This window comes from Chaetodon trifascialis, chromosome 6 (assembly GCF_039877785.1).
Source record: "Chaetodon trifascialis isolate fChaTrf1 chromosome 6, fChaTrf1.hap1, whole genome shotgun sequence".
Taxonomy (NCBI): domain Eukaryota; kingdom Metazoa; phylum Chordata; class Actinopteri; order Chaetodontiformes; family Chaetodontidae; genus Chaetodon; species Chaetodon trifascialis.
In genome coordinates, this window is record NC_092061.1 from 19849547 (window position 1) to 19867441 (window position 17895).

Sequence of the window (17895 nt, forward strand, 5' to 3'; positions counted from 1 at the left end):
CACACCTGCAGTCTGATCACAGCACAGTCCTTCCTGTTTCAGGTCACTGCACATGGAGGTAAACTACTTTCGAAACCATGAGGGGATCTGACCGCATTCCCTCTGTCCAAAGCTGTGCTATAACCAGTCCACCCAACCTGTCTGTCCCACTATAACCAGTCCACCCAACCTCTCTGTCCTAGTATAACCAGTCCACCCAACCTGTCTGTCTCACTGCAGGGATTACTGTCACACAGCAGAAAGCTAACACACAGCTAACTTTAACCCATAATGATGTCATCCTTCATTTAAATACATTGTTCTGAATTTTTGTGCCAGTTGCCAACTGCTGCGTCTGACCCTGACACTCGGCCAGTGAACACAAACATGTTCAAAGTATGTGTTTTCCAGGGTCAACTGAGTGCAGAGCGTGTCCTCTCTGGACATGGAGCTGTCTGGAGCTCTGATCTGATCTGCTCTCTTTCACAGTTTATCAGGACTTTTTCATATGAGTTTTGTTTGCATCCTGTAACGTCTGCAACTTCCAATTCAGCAGAATGCAATACTTGACATAAAAAGAACTGATATAAAACCACAAAAAAACAACCTTGTTATAGTGATGAGAGTTATTTGTTACTTCTTCCTCTGAAAAATAGCACCACAACAATATTACGAGAGCTTATTGTAGAATATCTTTTCATCTGCCTGCAGCGTGTCAGTGTTCAACCATGCTCTCGCAGCAGTGATGACGTCAGTAAGAAAACACGTGCTGCAGCACTGTGATTCATCTGTCTCCTCCTGAACAGACACACTACAGCTTAATTATACTCCTCATATCCACACAGGTTATATTTATTCTGTCAGTGAGAATGCTTTTCTCGTTTATTTTCTTTTATTCTTATCTTTCCTTTTCCATACATTAGTGCGTATACAGCGGCTGATTGTCTTCCTGTACCTCCTCTTTGGTTGTCACAGTATCTCCCCACTTCACAAACAAACACACACACACACACACACACACACACGTTATTTTACTTCTAAGTACTTTCATCGATAAAAACACTCACGACCCAGTCATGCTTCCCTCAAAACCCATGTTTTTTCCTTCAGCAGTATAAGTATTTAAATCTGTGTAAATGTATTGTTGCAAACATCAGAACACATGAAAGCTCTATTAAAATGGCAGTAATTATGAAGTAGTAGTTTTCTATTAATAATAAAGGACTTTAAATCGGAGATAACTAAGAGAAGAAGAAGAGTTTTATACTGTATGTGTGATCCTTTTTAAATAAATTACTTGAGCCTGAAGGTGTTTTTTAATTGTTTTTGGCTGTCTTTGCTCAGGTCGAATCAGCCACAGTAACTTTTTTAGTACTGTAGGTTTTCTTAAATTTAACCTGAAGAAAAATCCTACAGGTAACCAACTCTCCAGGGGCAAGAGGGCAAACATCAGGCACTCATGTGTGGGTGAGTAATTGTGGGGTTTTGAAAGACCTTCTCAAAAAACTGCAGAGAGATAGTTACTGAAGATAATCTGGGGTGATTTGAACTCCAATGAAAACCTGCAAACGCCTGGAGCAGCTCGAGGAGTTCTGTTTCTGTGGGTTGCAATGCAGCTAGGCAGACACTAGAGGGAGCTACTCCATCAGTAATCATGATGAGGACGGTTGTTCAGGAGAGGCTATCAAACTCTGGAAGGGAAGGGTTGTTGGTCAGGATGTGTAATATTGAAAGTCTCATTACAGGTAATATAACTTACTTGAATGTGCAGATATGTTCAGAAAAGAACTTGCAGATATTTTATTGTTCTCTGTATCACTGTATCACTGTAAACAGATCTTACATGATGTAAGATCTGTTTCAGTGGGAAAATCTGATGGGTATGCAAGTTACATACCCGGCAGGAGAGTCACCTGAGCTTGTGTAGGAGGCTGTTACAGAAGTATGTGCAATGCAACTGCAGTGCTTCACAGGCCACTGCACTGTGCTGTCATCTATCCTGGTCAGGTGCTTTTCTGGATAACAAATACATGGACAGAGTGTCATTACACAACGGCATCAGCTGGAACTCGAAGAAACGCAGTCTGCTCTGAGCTCCAAGGAGACTTAGGAATAGATTGACTACAGTTCAGCCGCAATATTATGCCGAAGGAACTGCATGATAAAGTTGATGTGATAAAAATTGGTGGTCCTGGCTGCCTTGCCACTCTTTAAGATTTAAATTCCCTCTCTAAATGTGGGCCTAAGAGCCCTTTGAGAATTGAACTGTGGCTAAGGGCTAAGTAATAAACTTGATTAGTGTTCAGCTGAGACAGGACATGACTGAGTTGCAGTCCAGCTTGCTCATCAGTGCCAAATTCACCATTTACTTTCCAGTTAATGGCTGCCAGGCTGTGGAGAGCAAAATTAACTGAAACTGACATCCCTAACTGTTTCATGTTGAACAGAATTGTTTATGTTGTAGGCGACTTCAGTACCTCACTCGATAAAGGAAGTGCTGACACAAAGAAAAATGTAGTCTTGTACACCCTTCAGGGTGTCATACAAAATGCCTTCCTCCTCTGCCTCGTCTGCAGTCTCTCCCTCCCTGCAACATCCACCCCACCAGGATGTCTTACCTGTTCAGTGCTCATGCATTTCCAGCTTTCTGTAGTTGATTTTGGCTCACTGACAGGAATCCCTCTCACCTGGGCCTCTGCTGTGTGGGATAAACAATGAGCACTCTTTCTTCTCCTACACTGCCTTCGCTCAGGAGACGCAGAATGTTTTTGACCACCCTGTGCATGGCGAGGATGGGAGCACACATCTTCTCTGTCCACCAGGACTCCCGCACTGTTGCTGAGCTTGCCATTGAGGTCTGGACTCTTGCTGCACAAAGCGGGTGGAGGCTCTCCAAGGTGTTTTCCAGAATTCCCTTTACGACAGCCTCAAGGATGAATCTGTCTCACGGGGGTAACCTTTGAATCTGGGCGAGCCGAGAACTGCGTGTCTTGCTGAGGAACAGCATGTCATGGTCTATGGGAATCTTCTTTTGCTGTGTCTGTGTGGGAAATGCTGAAACATTGTTTTACGTGTCTTGGCTCGGTTACGAATCAGTGATACAGTTTAATATTAAACATTTTGGACTAGAAACACCTGCTGCCTTTCGGTGACAAACTCTAGCCAAAGACAAAATGTGGAATGCCAGACAGTTAATCAGAGGTTCACTGGAATAGACGGACTGCAGGTTGATGAAATGGACTAAAACTGAAACTGAAAAAAAAAGCCCACTCATGACATACAGAAGTGGGCCTAGGACTGACAGATCCTCTAACATAAAGTTGACATTAGAACAGGACAGACCAAGGGAATCTCTGTACGGATGTGTCTGAGCCCACCCAAACAGAAGGGACTTGAAAGTGAATGTGTAGTGGCATAATTGTGTGTTCATAAGAGACGGATTGGAAAGGCAAAAACTCAAATATGATTCAATGGATGTAAGAAGATTTACATCAACGTTGTTTGCTCCATCTGAGAAATTTCCCATACCTTCTCAGTCCACATATGTTGGGGGTCAGGTTTTAACCACTTCATTGTGATGCATTTAATTGCTGCTGTTACTAATATTTGTAAAAGGTCTTTTTTTTTTAACTCGCCCTTCAGTGCCCTCTGGTATTACTCTCAGTAATGCCATCTTTGGATCTTTTATAAAATTTTGATGAAAAACTTCTTTAAGGGCATCACCTGTCCCCAAAACATTTTTAATTTAGGATGTGAGGGACCAAGCAGACAGGCATGAAGAGTGCCAGGTGGATTTTCACAAATTTAAAAAAAAAGAGTCAATGCGTAAACGATGGGCTCATAAAAGAGGTCAACTAAACAGAACTTAACTCAGGTTATTATAACTTTAACAGACTAAATAGACTTAAGTGACCAAACACAGACAAAAACTTAACAAAGGCAAAACCTACCAAACAAGCTGCACCCGAAGGGCATCAGGCTGATCAGTCCATTTGTGAGACAAAGGGGATAACAAACATTTTCATTTTTTTGCTCTATGAGGGAAAGGCTGTACATGTAGCAGTGCGTGGCACATGTAAATAAAGCAAATTATTTTTTGAATAGTATTTTTTAATCAGTTGGGCTTAATAGAAAAAATATATTCATTCAAATGTAGCAGAAATTACCAAACATAACATGCTGGCTCTCAAACCCCCCCAAAATCCCATACATTTCAAACCCTTCAGGTACATTACAGTTGGTTCAGATGGCCAGCCCAAAAACACTGACGATACAGTACATGGACTTGTTCTCCCATCTCACTGCACAGCTTCCTGTTGGGTTAAATATACAGTAAGTTCAGTGACAGTACCTCCTTTACATTTACATTTGTAATGTCAGTGACTATCTTCTGACACATGACCACTGAAGAATTTCTAAGACAGCTTCTTGGTTCAAGAGTGTGCTGATAGTTGCTGCCAGAAAAGAAAACATTACTTATCAAATTCACATTCCTACCGCTTGGGCGCTTGCTCTGTTTATCCATTTGCAAGATCATCATGAGAATTTTTTTACTGATGAAAACATAACTTGCGAGAAACTACTCATCCAGTACATTCCATATCATTTCACATCTACATATATGAGTAAACCCGTCTTTTTTTTTTTTTTTTTTTTTTTTTTTTACCATCAGTAGAATTGTCCCAGAAGCACGTGCTGGCTGTTTGCAGACCTGCTCCATTTTTCTGCATGATGATACAGGTTACTGTGAGAAAACACAAACAGCCATCTTTAAATACTAACCTCAGAGCCAGAGAACCATTACAATATCATCATTATTATTATTATTATTTTACTTAATATCACCGAGGCAGCAGTGCATATACCAATGTATTTGAAAGGCTTCCCCAGCTTGCTGAGTTGACTGAGGCACTGCTCCACTACGCTGGTTGTCCACTGGTTCACTCTGCTGTGCTGGTAGGCATTTCCTCCAATGGCTGCTTCGACTGACTGCAAAGAAAGTTTAAACAGTGTTCACCTGAGAACTGATCAAGACGTAAAATCACATCCATACCTTTAAACAACCTTAAGCTGATACTGTAACTGAGTTAGTATATGTTAGGAAGTACTTAACGACATAAATTCTTTTGAGTGCAGATATCAACAGTGTCTAGCAACCGTTGGCGTCCATAGCAACCAAAGGCTCGCTAAACAGAGTTGCTAACTCACGGTGAGCAGATACAATCTAAACTCTGTGCTTAAACCAAAAGGCATTGAAATTGTCTTTTGCTTACCTCTTTAATTATTTTACTCACTTCTTCAACGGCGAACACGGTCTGTTTATTGAGAAACAACACAGTGCAGTTTAAGCGAGCGTGGCTGTTCGCCTTCTAACGTTACTTTCATGTCAGTGACAATGTAGAATTTTCTTCTGGTAAAGTCTGCATATTAACTGTTCCTCGGTAATAAAAATACATGAAATTACTAGATTTAAATGACTAAACTCACCTCCTCTTCCGTCTGATACTCGTCCATGGCTACTGCCTCCAACGTCACGTGAACCAGTTTGCCCAGGAATATGATTTCCGGTTGCCTTACTTCAGAATAAGATATCGTATTTACAAAACAACAGGACTCTGGCGCCGAGCGAACATATCTTAGGGGCCCAACGAAGGCCCAACGAAATAATTCAGGGAAAAGAGCCTGAATTCAGCCGCCGTTCGGCTGAGCGATGTTCTAAGTGAACTACGCGTGCTTATGGTAAGCTGTTATTCACCATCTTCTACAAGACAAAACGTATAAAACCACAATAGTCGTAACTCTGGTCACGCTGGAATTAATCAGTTATCTTAACATTTAATCTGTAAAACACCGTAAACAAGATGCCAGAGCTATTTTGGCAACCAGCACTCTTGAAGAGCATTACATTTTATTTCAAATGCCATAGAACGGTAACTGTCTTTATAAATACATCTCACAGGTTTATGACAAAGTGATTTATTAGGGAAACAATCCCCCTGCTGGTAATTTGTAGTAAACGTTTTTCACGTTCACGTTACGTAACACTGAGGCGGGTTTCAGGCCTCGTTTAGCAATCGTCGTCAGTGCCCGCCGTTGAGATGACAGTTTCAGGTAGGTTAATGCTTTTACATACCAGCTCTCTGAAGACTGTGTCTTGTTTATGCGTCCTCTCGGTCTTTTGGCTCTACTGGTTGTGCTCATGGGACTGTTGTGGCGTTTGCTTGTCGTTGAAATGTCTGAATTAAGAGGTCCGTTTTATGCCGCTAACGTAACCGCCATGCTAGGCTAACTGATATGCTAATGTTAAAGTTGTTAGGCGAGGCTAACTGATATGTTAATGTTAAAGTTGGAAGATGTGGGACGTGTTAAGTACTGAGTTGCTGTGGAAAGTAGTTCTGCTTTCACACGTTAAATAAATCACTAGTCAATTTGCCCTTGAAGGAAGCGCCCACCTGGACTACCGTTAACTGGCGTTGCAGTAGGTGACTCATATGAGATGAGTATTCACTAATAACATCCTTTCCTTATGTCGTTGCTGTTAGGTAAAGCTAAATATGAAGTGTTGGGGTTCTCCCGAAATACAGTGCTGCATCAGGTAGTCTAGTCTAGTAGTGCAGCGCCGAAGTTCGCAGTCACTTGGTGTTCGTGTAAAAAGTGTGGTTTGTGAATTTGTAGTCTAGGGTTACATGTGTACTCTCACAGTTTAAGTAATTTCAGTTGTAGATATCAATTTGAACGGCTGCTTAAAACGCTAACTTATTCGTGTACATCATTTTGCTTATTAACTCACACATACAGGACATCATACGCTGATATTACAACCTTTATTTTGAAAACATACCGGAAGTTGAAACAGATGCGTTGCTGTCTTGCTGTATTGCGGCGCTCCTGTTGATGTCCACATATCGATGGTTTAATCGTACCCCGCAGTGATATTTGTGATTTTTACACATTTGCTCAGATCGTCACGGGCACTGACGTTGAATTGCCAACATATAAATGTGTATTTCAGTAGAATGCAAAGATATGGCTCTCTGAAGTTTCAGGCCTGAGTGCGGTTCCCTTCATAGTTTCCTTCACCAGAGGGAGACAGAGCCCAATTTATCTTTGCGAAAGTACTAGTGAAATGATGTATTTTGTCAATTTTCATCCACACACACGATCCAGATGTTCTAAATAGTTTAACTTATTGTCAATCATACAATGTAATTGAACAGTCAAATAACTCTACCGCCACTAAAGCTACAAATTGCATTTTAAAATACTACTTCGTAGTCGTGGCTTATTGGGCAGAAGCATGTCATGTGACCCGAAATAGTCTGTATTCTTTCACGGTCATGCTGTTACGTTGCTAAAGTGTCCGATCGAATGTGCTTCTGGGTGCTGACAAGTCATGAAAGGTCAAATTACGCTTTTACACTTTTTTGTATTTTTTTAATTATTCTAATTATATTCAACCATAAGTGAAAGTCATAGTAATGAGAATGACTCCCCTATTCCTCGTCGTCAACGGTATCGCTTCTCGGCCTTTTGGCTAAGATCAAGTGTAGTATCTGTTCTTATCAGTTTAATATCTGATACGTCCCCTACCCGGGGACCATATATTAAATTGATTTTTGGAACAGGGAGATGGAATAGGGGCTTGCTCCGTCCACTCCACGCATCGACCTGGTATTGCAGTACTTCCAGGAATGGTGCACCCTCCTAATAATGTTGAAAGTGACAAATGTGGTTGGAGGTGGTTTGACATTATAGTTGTCACAGTATCATAATTGTCTTTGCAACTTTAATGTAATTCTGCTTTCCTGAAATTTAGTGTAGTCAGTACCGATGTACGATTTAAAAAGAAATTAGTAGTAACCAATTAAGATAGTAAAGTTGCAGTGATATATGTACTGTATTTGTCTGCCTTTTCCACAGTAACTGAAAATGTGAAAATACTCATTTGTGAAGTCTCAGACTGTCTGGTGGCATTGAATCTGTTGGTGGCCTCATTGCTGTCTTTTCATCTGCTTGTTTCCCTAAAGGGAGAATTTGCTACATTTACCCAAAACGAAAGTGGTTTAATACAGCAGTCCTTAAATAAATCATCCCTGCTATAATGTGCAGTTTTTGGAGAGTTGTTGATTTAGCATTTTGTGTGCATTTTAAAAATTGGATTGTGAAGACGACCAAACGTTGTTCTCACTCCACACCAGGAGGTGGCAGGAGGTAGCAGGAATGTCAGTTTCCCACCAGCAGCAAACAAAGGAACAGGAAGTGGCTGTAATTTGAGGGGGTAAATGTGTGATCTGTGAGTGGGTTTTTTTTTTTTTATGTGGATCAAACAACCTTTGATTGCAGTATGATTAACTTTGGCACACTTGAACTTGCTTTTGAGCTGTTAGTCGGTTGTTGGAGGTAAGATAGATACAGCTGGTGATTTTAGGTTAGCTGTTACTGTAGGAATACAGCATTGCAGTGTTGGAAATATATCCATTAGTTATCAAGTAAAAAGGGAAAACTCTTTGTCACCAGATGTTTCTTGTATATGAAATCACTGCAGGTTCACACACAGCCTTCCACATCCTCTGGTTTTGTTCATTTTGTAGATTGTCAGCACCATGAGTATGGATGGTGTGTGTGTGAAAGACTTGCTTGTCTCCCACTTCTACAACTCATACTTACCTGGCAGGGGAGATACCATGATCAAGAAGGTGGTTCACCCAAGGCGAGGCTCAGCCATTGCACTCTAGGTTGTGCTGACCTTTGCGAATTCCCCAAATGTGGGAATCTCGACTGCATAATTTCTGGTAGTGGGGGACTGCGTTCGCGCTCTCCCCTGACAATCTGTCAAAGTGAAATATAGTGATGGCAGCTGAAGCTTCTTGAAGCCCTCCAGCCAAAAGGTTCACAAAAAGGTTCATTTCTCGAGGCTTCATGTGCACACAAACCCCCCTGCTGGTCAAAGACTGTCAAACATCCAGATATATTATAGGTGGTGATGGTTCATACCATGCTGACGCTTTGGAGTGGAACCTACAAATTTTAAGTAATTGTAATTTTGTCAATTTGCAATGCACTCAAGACTGTCCTGCAACAGTGCAGCCATGGGAATGACTGCCAAGTAAAATAAATCAATTAATCTTAATAAATGCATTTCATGTATCAGTAATGTATTCATTCATATAGATAAAATGTAGATTGTTGTTAGATTGTTTAATGTATTATGGGTATGTAACATGACAATACAATGGAATCTAATATTATTTGTCAAATGTTAATGTCAATTAATGATTTTGTCAATGTGTGAATAGTTCATAATGACGGGAAAAGTTGTTTTCAAACTGTTGCAGTGTTTTAACAAGGTATGGGGCAGTGGACATGCTTGTGAACATGAAGAGGGCAGTGAATTTGATTGTGCAACTTAAGAACTTCATTAATTTTTATTCAGAAACAAAATATGCCACATTCCCCTCATTATTTTCATGCAAAGCACACCTAAGTCAACGAAGACAAAGAAATCCTCATAATCAAAGGGTTAGAAGTAGAGCTTATTTTGGCATTTCTGCCTATAAAAAAAATCTAACTTAAACTATTAAGCAATTATCAAAATATAGTCAGAATATTTGATTGGCTGATCATTTCAGCTCTACTTAAAAATGCATTATTCATTCTGTGACAAAATACCTAGCAGTTTATATGACTGCATTGTCACAATATATATAAATATTTTTTTGTCATTCTAATTACAGCATAAGATAATATGAACTGTGATTTAAAGTGTAGCTAACAATGTTAGTCTCAGCATTAGCTTATTTCTCTTAATTCATACAACCTTACAGTTTTTCCACTGAGACTGAAAAGCAGCACACCATCACTGTTTGATCATTCTGTTTATTTTCAATATACATTTCATTTGAAAAATAGAAATTCTAAAATAAACCATTTCACCTGTTCTAAAAAGTCACAAAAAGTTAATCAAAAGAACAGAACAAAAAAATGTGTCAGTATTCTGTACGCTAAAATTAACAGCATTTCATGTTGTGGATTTTTGTCCGACATGCTTAGACAGTACACCACGCTTGAACACCTCCACACACAATCCCTCTCAGACAATAAGTCACACTCGTTTCTGCTCTCTGCTGCTGACGGCTTGAACACTGATGTGGAGTAGAAATGAAATTGTTACTTCGGCTGATGGACTGAAACAAACTGACAAAAGCAAATTAAACACGACTGTGACCGTACAAACTAACTTTTAGCCGACGTTCCTTTGCTGTATGTACATGGTTTGCAGAGGACGAAGGCAGCTCATTTATCACACAGTTTGAATTTATTTTTATAGTGGTGTTGAGACAGATTTTCCAGCTTAAAATTACATATGTGACCCACTTAGACTTGAGAAGTCAAGTGAGAAAGTGCTTCAGTGTTCCCTTTTGAGATAAAGTGGGGATACTGTAATGACAAACAGTGCTTCAGGAGCCATTCTGGCTTGTTGTACTGTAGGTAATACTGGCCAATAAAAGTCAAGCTGTCAGATTTCAGAAGCTCAACTCTTTCTATATGTGACAGTGGACTCACTGGCCACTCTGCAAGGAAGGCTGTGAAGTAGAAAAAGGAAACAAATATGAGGTTTGTGCTTCTTCTGTGTCATTGTAGTGCTAAAAATGACTGGATATTTTGTTTAAAGGATGAGTCTGGATTCCATGGAAGGCTGTTTTAACATAACACTCACATGCTCACACATAGGTAATACTGAGAGAGTTACTAATCACTGACAACAATGTCTTCCTAATGTGACTACACTGTAAAAGGTAAAGACTTCAGCAGTTTGACTTCGACAAATCAAGTCATTATCCTCTAAAAATGAGTCTTTTAATATGAAATTTCTTTCATTTTCTGCTCCACTAAACTATGCAGAAACTCTGAAAGAAGGTTTTCAATGGTTTGACATCATTGAATGTGCAGAAAAACGATGCTTTGCAACATGTTGTGAACTAATTTAGCGTGCCCATATATACTAACAAGTTGAGAAAATACCTGTCTAATTGGAGCGAGGTTAATTACCTGCTCAACACAGATAAGCTGCAGACTTCAGGCTTTCAGCTTAGTCACTCTATGAAGGGATCATGTTGCTGACAAGAAGAGTGATACCAGTGACCAATACCTCCCTCAGTGTACACAGTATGGCCTGTGAGCACTGTATTAATATCAGACCATAAACCTTTAATGTACAGAACAACAACGGAAAAAAAAAAATCTGTGATCCCATTTTCAAATCAGATAATTACCACAGCAGCTGAGACAAAAAAAAAAAAAAAAACCTGCTGTGAACTGAAGCTGTCCCACTGCATGGAGCTTACATGGATTTGATTCCCTTCTCATTTGTCTTATCATTACCATAAGAATTTCAGTCTGGATCAATCTCTTATAAGCCACTTAGGTAAAGCAGTTTGTGCAGCACAAGCAATTACATGTTATGCACTCCTAGTTAAAGTTTGGCTGAGGAAAATGGGGTGATTATGTATCGCTGAACTGTTTTCTAACCGCAATGAAACAAAAATGAAGGACATAACAAAAGGTTACCAACATACACAGCAAAATCATTAAAAAAAAAAGGAAAACAAAAGAAAAGATAAAGAAATGTATGATTTAATTTAAACAAGTAACAAAAGCTTTGAAGTGAACACGTGAAAGAAAGATTCAGAAAATTAGAAAGAGAAGGTGAAGCAATCAGAACTGCATCAAAAAGTGATAACAAAAATATTTACCTCATCTGCACATACAAATATGCATGAATTAACTGTTAATTAACTTCAGAGATCTATTTGCACACATTTCCTTCACACGCTATAATACAGTGAATCTCTTGAATCATTTCAACTCTACAAGAGGACAGAGAGAAAATATCAAAACCCCATGCTGCGTCAAAAATCAACATGTTGCATTTGTTCATAATAAGCAATTGATCTAAAACAAGAGGTAGAGCTATAAAAACATAATTTTCCTGCTACAGGAAAATGTTATTAGAGTAATTCCATTTATATAAAAAAATCAGACAGATATTTATATATATATTTATATAAAAAGGGCAGGGAGGACGTTCCATGCGCGGTCAGAAGGAGCTGCAGCATTTACTGTGGGATGAGTTGCATAGAAGAGTAGTACCGAGTTACATTTAACAGTGAGTCTGTTTACTGTGGAGCTGTGAGAACAATACCAACAAGACGAGACTGTGAGGAGAGAGATGGTTTTAAAATAGAATCATTATTAGAAGTGTATCGGAGTGTTAGACTGCTTTTTTCCCCCTTACTGCATTCCTTTTTTATGCATTCAGAACAAAGTCTTAAAACCGTGGAAAGGATTTTGGAGTTAAAAAGAAGAAAGAAATAAAGGAAAGTAAAAGAGCGAGGTGTCTTGCGGGTGCTGCAGTGGTTTGGTGCCCTACAGCGACGTTTCAGATCCTCTGCCCCTCCAGTAGAATGAATTATCATCATCTGGGTCCATGTCTATTCTAATCTGAGGCACAGACTTCAGCGGACTCATCTCAGGGCTGAAAAACAAACACATCTATTGTTAGGACATGTATGCTTTGGTGAAGAGTACTCTTACATTAAAGGACTAGCCTCACATTTTGGGAAATACACTTCAGTCAGGACCATTTTAGTCAAAGTATATTATTAACACAACATACATTACATTTGGCAGTATGGCTCTGTTCTGGGACTTCCCTGCTCTTCCACACACTTACATGAAAAGCCTGAAGCAGAAAGATGTCCTCTCTGCTTTTTCATGGAACAGCTATAAGCAGGGAGAGCAGATCAAGTCGGACATAAAAGGTGGAGCTAGGGTTGAGGCAGGTTTTTAAACGGCCTGCAGAAGGAGCAGCGAGGGTAAGCAGGCTGTGACAGCTTAAATAGAGCGCTCTGTTCGATGTGCCAATAAGGAGTGAAGCAGAGAATCATCTGAGCTGTCAGCTGATGTCGGCTGGTTTAAGATCAGCTGAGCCATCAGCCAATGAAGTGAGAATGCCAAATGAGCTTGACCTCTGTGGCCTGCCTGAACTTGTGCCATGCTTCATTTATTTGCTCGCTTGCTGAGAGTTACATGAAAGGATCAGTACTCTCATTTCTGTACACTAAATATGTAGCTGGAGCCAGTAGCTTGTTAGCTTTGCTTAGCATAAAGACTTGAAACATGGAGAAACAGCTTGCCTGGTTCTGTCCAAGTCTAGCTCACAACACCCCTGTAAAACCACACAAACACAAACACACACACACACACACACACACACACACACACACACACACACACAGTATACAAGTATCTTGTTTTTGGTTCAGATTAAACAAACATGATTGATTGACTTTAGACATATTGCCAAGTGGATTTTGTTACTGTTGGGCAGAGCCACACTAGCTGTTTCCACCTGCTTCCAGTGTTTGTGCTAAGCTAAGCTAACTGCCTGCTGGCTATAGCTACAAGCTCTTGATACAGAGTAAGATCAAAGAGTATTCAGGGTCTGTACTTGTAGTTTATAGATGAGTGAAATCCCTTAGAGAAAAGCATCTTCCTTTGTATTCTTGATTGAAATCCTCTGCTGGTGATTGATGTGCTGTTGTTTCCAGATGACTGCTTCTTGAACATCAATGAGGAGAATCAGTTCAGAGCAGATTTACACGTCTTTGACAGTGGTGCTAGCACTGAGTCATTTAGTATCATTGATTGAGTTGAACCTTAGGGCTGGAGCAGTTGGATCTTACATTGAACATGTACCTTGTTGTTGGCTGTTGTGATGTCTGAGTGTAATAATTCTGGTTTCTGCTGTGTAGTGTATATAAGGTCAAAAGCAATTTGGCTTCAGTCTTAGAGGGGACAGGATTAGTTTCAGAGGGGCGGGGGCAGCGTAATGTCATCACTACCACAGCATTGCTGCAGTTCATGCCCTGTCCAATGTCACTGACTCTAATGGACAAGTGCCCAGACCGCTTGAAAGGCAGAGGTCTTTAAATAACATGAGATCAAACTATTCCAGTCTGATTTCCGGTCTTTTTATCAGTATGTCTAGTCAGAATAGGACATTAAAGCTGTTTCTTCGAAATGCATTGAGCCAATTACTGCCACATAGAAAATAAAATAGTTCAAAAGATAGTGAAAAGGTTGAATAGAAATCAGAAAAGATTTTTCAATGAGATGCAATTCTATCAGTAGACTCTGGTGGAGAGTACATTGTATTTAAGCACAGTTTTGATCTTTCTTCCACTTAATTTATCTTGCATTACTTTCACATAGACAACCCATAATGAGTTTATAAAATGGTAAATTGCTCAGGGTCAAAATACCAAATAGCAACATATCCAAAGTATGGTAGTTAAAACTGGCTCCACCTCAAGCAGATGCAACATCTATAGCAACGTTGCAGAATTAATAATCACATGTAGTATAGCCATTCTGCTGCCTGATACTTTTGTACTTTGACTGAAGTAATGTTTTAAATGAAGGACTTTTACTTGTCATATTGTTATAGTATGATATTGCTATTTTTACATCAGTAAAAGATCTGAATATTTCTTCCACCTCAGTCAGTAGAATAGTCACCAGCCATGTGAACAAACGCCAGTCCATCAGCCCAATCTCTCAAGCTGAAGACAAATTACAAAAAAGAAATCTTTTGTTGCTTGTTGGCCTGCTTTTCACACATTGATAAACACTAATCCTCCTCCGTCATTACTGTCCTGACAATCACAGAGCAGATGGGGTAATACAGAAACAAAATATGACCCTGTGCATTTGACCCGTGGATCCTGGTCATCAAGAGATGTTGTGGCTGTGATGAAGAAACATAATCTCTTCTTGAGCTTCACAATCATTGCTCTAAATATTTGGCCCAAACACAAGGCTTGTTCTGCCTCTTTGAGGCGGATTGTCTTCTCTAATGCAGTGTTTCTCAACCACTGCGCTGCGGCATGTAAGTGTGCCGTGAGAAAGATTATCCAATTTCACCTGATTGGTGCTCTAAGCCTTAGAGCCTTAGAGAAATCTTCCTGTGTGTCTTTATTCAATTCCTGCAAGAATACCAGCTTTGTGTTTAACAAACAGGCCCAGGTTTCACACTGAGTAAGTAAATTGAGTAAATTGAGACTAGATTTTCATTATATTTCAATAAATATACTTTTTGTGACATTTTTGTTTGTTGGTGTGCCTTGTGATTTTTCTAATGTAAAACATGTGCCTTGGCTCAAAAAGGTTGGGAAACACTGCTCTAAAGCTCATATCTGTGAAGAAGCACAGCATGTATATATCATGCAACATACACTCGCCTTGACCAAGTAATGGTGACACATAGGTTGAGTTACTTTGAGGCCATTATTACAGCTCTAAATGTGTCATGTCTTTTATCTGAATGACGTTTAAGTCTGCCATAAATTTAAAAACTTAGCACCAGATGATGAGTTTCACAAGAAGTTTCAAGATTAGGTTAAAGTGAAATGGAGGCAAATAGAATTTTGAGCATCGAGTTGTTTGTATTAACCGTATGAATTTGCAAGAAGCATTATGAACTTTCAGTATATTTATAATTATTACTTGTAATTTACATTATACACATTTGTAATTTAGCAAATGTGAGGCGTGAACCGTCCGACGCGAAGCGCTGGCTCAAACGCTGGTTGATAATTTAGAACAGTCAGGCTATTTGACCGGAACTTTTTTATGTGTCCTACAACACTTTTTAACGGACACTCTGCAGCCATTCAGAATCGAGTATTCACCCAGACCATGGTATAAGCCTTGTTGAAATTGTGAACAGTTTCATCTCCAGAGCCAAACAGTGGAATTCAGCAGGTTTTCCTCCCTTATACTTGCTATAGTCTACCTACCGGTATGTCGTTATGTCTTTTTTTTTATTAAGTAAGGAACTTCAGATCATGTTCACTTGGTTACGTCTTTTTTTTTTTTTTTTTAAATATATCGTCATGCTTGATGTGATTAGACAAGTAGGTCGGTGAAATGTCAAATCTCCACTGGATCACCAGAGCAGTGGTCTGCTTCTCCTGGTCACTGACTCACTTGTGCCATGTAGCCAATCCGTGACTTCAAGCGGAGAGAAGGCTGCATCGGAGCCAACGGAGCGTGTTTTAAAATACATTAATTAATTTTATTGGTTATCGGTGGAAAAAAGGGCAGATGCCGATGATCGAAAAAATTCCGAATATCGGCCAGGCCGATAATTGGTCGATCCCTACCGCCTATCCCTTTTGAGGTTGCGGGGGGGCTGGAGCCTATCCCAGCTTCAATGGGCGAGAGGCGGGGTACACCCTGAACCGGTCGCCAGCCGATTGCAGATAATTGCATACTCACACCTAGGGGCAATTTAGTCACCAATCAACCTAATGAGCATGTTTTTGGTCTGTGGGAGGAAGCCAGAGTACCTGGAGAGAACCCACGCATGCACGGGAAGAACATGCAAACTTCACACAGATCCCCGTCCGGGGATCGAACCAGCAACCTTATTGCTGTGAGGCACGCGCACTACCTGCTTGCACCACTGTGCCACCTTGTTGTATGTCATGTCCCCTAATACTCAGCTTTCCAAAAAACTATACTATGATAAAAATAAAAATGACAGATAATGTCTATAATGCATATACATCACAATTCGTCGAACAACAGTTTTTCTGGCTGAGTAACAGTAGTAAGTAGTTAATATCATAATAAAAATTCATCAGCTGATAATGTGAAAACTACATGTAGGTTTATGACTAGGAACAACACCTTTCACGCTGTCGAGAATCAGTAGCTCCCCTCGACCTTACTCGACTTGGTTCACTCTCATTGTGAGCTACCTACTAGCTAAAAGTTAGCAACTAGCTGGTGAATAATGTGGAACATTTAGCAGCTGAAGAGCCAGATATTTTGTTTGATAGAGACCCAAATCAGAGCTAAAAGAGAGTGAATATTGGACATACAGTGGCCATACATGACAATTCATTTATCAGGTACTCTATTCATCACGATTCCTCATGAATGATAATGTAACTGCTGGATGTGTAAATAAGTGACCATTTGCTAACAGGTTCACGTATCATCCTAAAAGGTGATGATGTATCGGCGTTGGGTTTACAACTTGTTTCCGCTGTGCCCAAGTGGTTAAAAAAAATCAGATAGTACAGTTTTAAAGTCTAGAGAGAGAAGCGAGATGTCTGAGGTGAAATGTGACGTCTCTGCTTGTCAATGAAAAAATGCAGTTCAGCCACATATAAGTTAATTAGCCCAGATGACCTTTAAAGTTCAGACTAGCATTACATGTTAGCTAGTTAGCTCGCCTTCTGACATTTTTGTGACCTTTGATGCCACAGTCATGAATGAATTCAAAGAGAAGATCAGTGGCAGTTATATTTAGTTTTGGTTTGGGCTGTTAGGTAAGCAGATCGGCGCTCAGGCTCTGAACTGTACGCGACATGTGTGCCCTTCACTCTTTCACACACAAACACACACACACACACACACACACATACACACACACACACACTCTCACATCTCACCTGGACAAATAGCTGGCTTGGTAGTAGCGAAGCTGCTCAGCACGATGTGTGTCGTTCAAGGAATGATGGGGACTTCTCTCCTGGAAGAACAATAAAAAACCATTAGTGCGCATGCAACAGAGCTGTTCAGTCCTCTCTGACAAATGCTTTAAAGTTTGACATGTATTCTGATTTCACTGACCAACCCTCTCAAAACTCTCAACCAGGAGGAGGAAAGTAGCTGCTACACGGGTTTGGATGGATTAATGAACTGTTTAAAGATGTTCAGTATCTGTAAGATCATCAAGTTTTTGGACATTAGCTCGGGAATGATGATAGGAAGTGTTAAAACTGAACTAAAAAGCTTTGGAACAACAGGTTTAAACTGTTCAGTTAGCTGTTCTTATTTGTT

The 17895-nt window shown here is 39.9% G+C and overlaps 2 protein-coding genes and 2 non-coding genes across 6 annotated transcripts in view; 2 read left to right on the forward strand and 2 right to left on the reverse strand.

Annotated features, from left to right (window-relative positions):
• Nucleotides 1–4077: 4077 nt before the first annotated feature.
• Nucleotides 4078–5520, reverse strand: LOC139332779 (dynein light chain Tctex-type 1-like). 3 transcript variants are annotated; one of them, XM_070964879.1, is made up of 5 exons: nt 5467–5520; nt 5253–5294; nt 4845–4968; nt 4646–4723; nt 4078–4292 (listed from the first exon to the last, which is right to left on the reverse strand). In XM_070964879.1, the coding sequence occupies exons 1-5, from the start codon at nt 5491–5493 to the stop codon at nt 4222–4224; spliced, it is 342 nt and encodes a 113-aa protein (XP_070820980.1). In that variant the 5' UTR covers nt 5494–5520; the 3' UTR covers nt 4078–4221. The 3 variants fall into 3 exon arrangements, with proteins under 3 accessions (XP_070820980.1, XP_070820981.1, XP_070820982.1); XM_070964880.1 differs by lacking the exon at nt 5253–5294 and having other exon boundaries at nt 4178–4292; nt 5467–5493; XM_070964881.1 differs by lacking the exon at nt 4078–4292 and having other exon boundaries at nt 4648–4703; nt 5467–5508.
• A 1973-nt stretch (nt 5521–7493) lies between these two features.
• LOC139333212 (U2 spliceosomal RNA) lies at nt 7494–7684 on the forward strand. Its single transcript, XR_011602316.1, has one exon. It is a non-coding gene; the product is annotated as a U2 spliceosomal RNA (small nuclear RNA).
• Nucleotides 7685–8638: 954 nt separating this feature from the next.
• LOC139333211 (U1 spliceosomal RNA) lies at nt 8639–8803 on the forward strand. The gene has a single exon (XR_011602315.1). It is a non-coding gene; the product is annotated as a U1 spliceosomal RNA (small nuclear RNA).
• A 1036-nt stretch (nt 8804–9839) lies between these two features.
• Nucleotides 9840–17895, reverse strand: part of slc4a4a (solute carrier family 4 member 4a) — a 56526-nt gene continuing 48470 nt past the window's right edge. Inside the window, exons 27-28 of the mRNA XM_070963653.1 lie at nt 17505–17584; nt 9840–12514 (exon numbers count right to left, since the gene is read on the reverse strand). Of these exons, the coding sequence (XP_070819754.1) occupies nt 17541–17584 (44 nt within the window). The 3' untranslated portion in view covers nt 9840–12514; nt 17505–17540. The remainder of the gene's footprint in view (nt 12515–17504; nt 17585–17895) is intronic.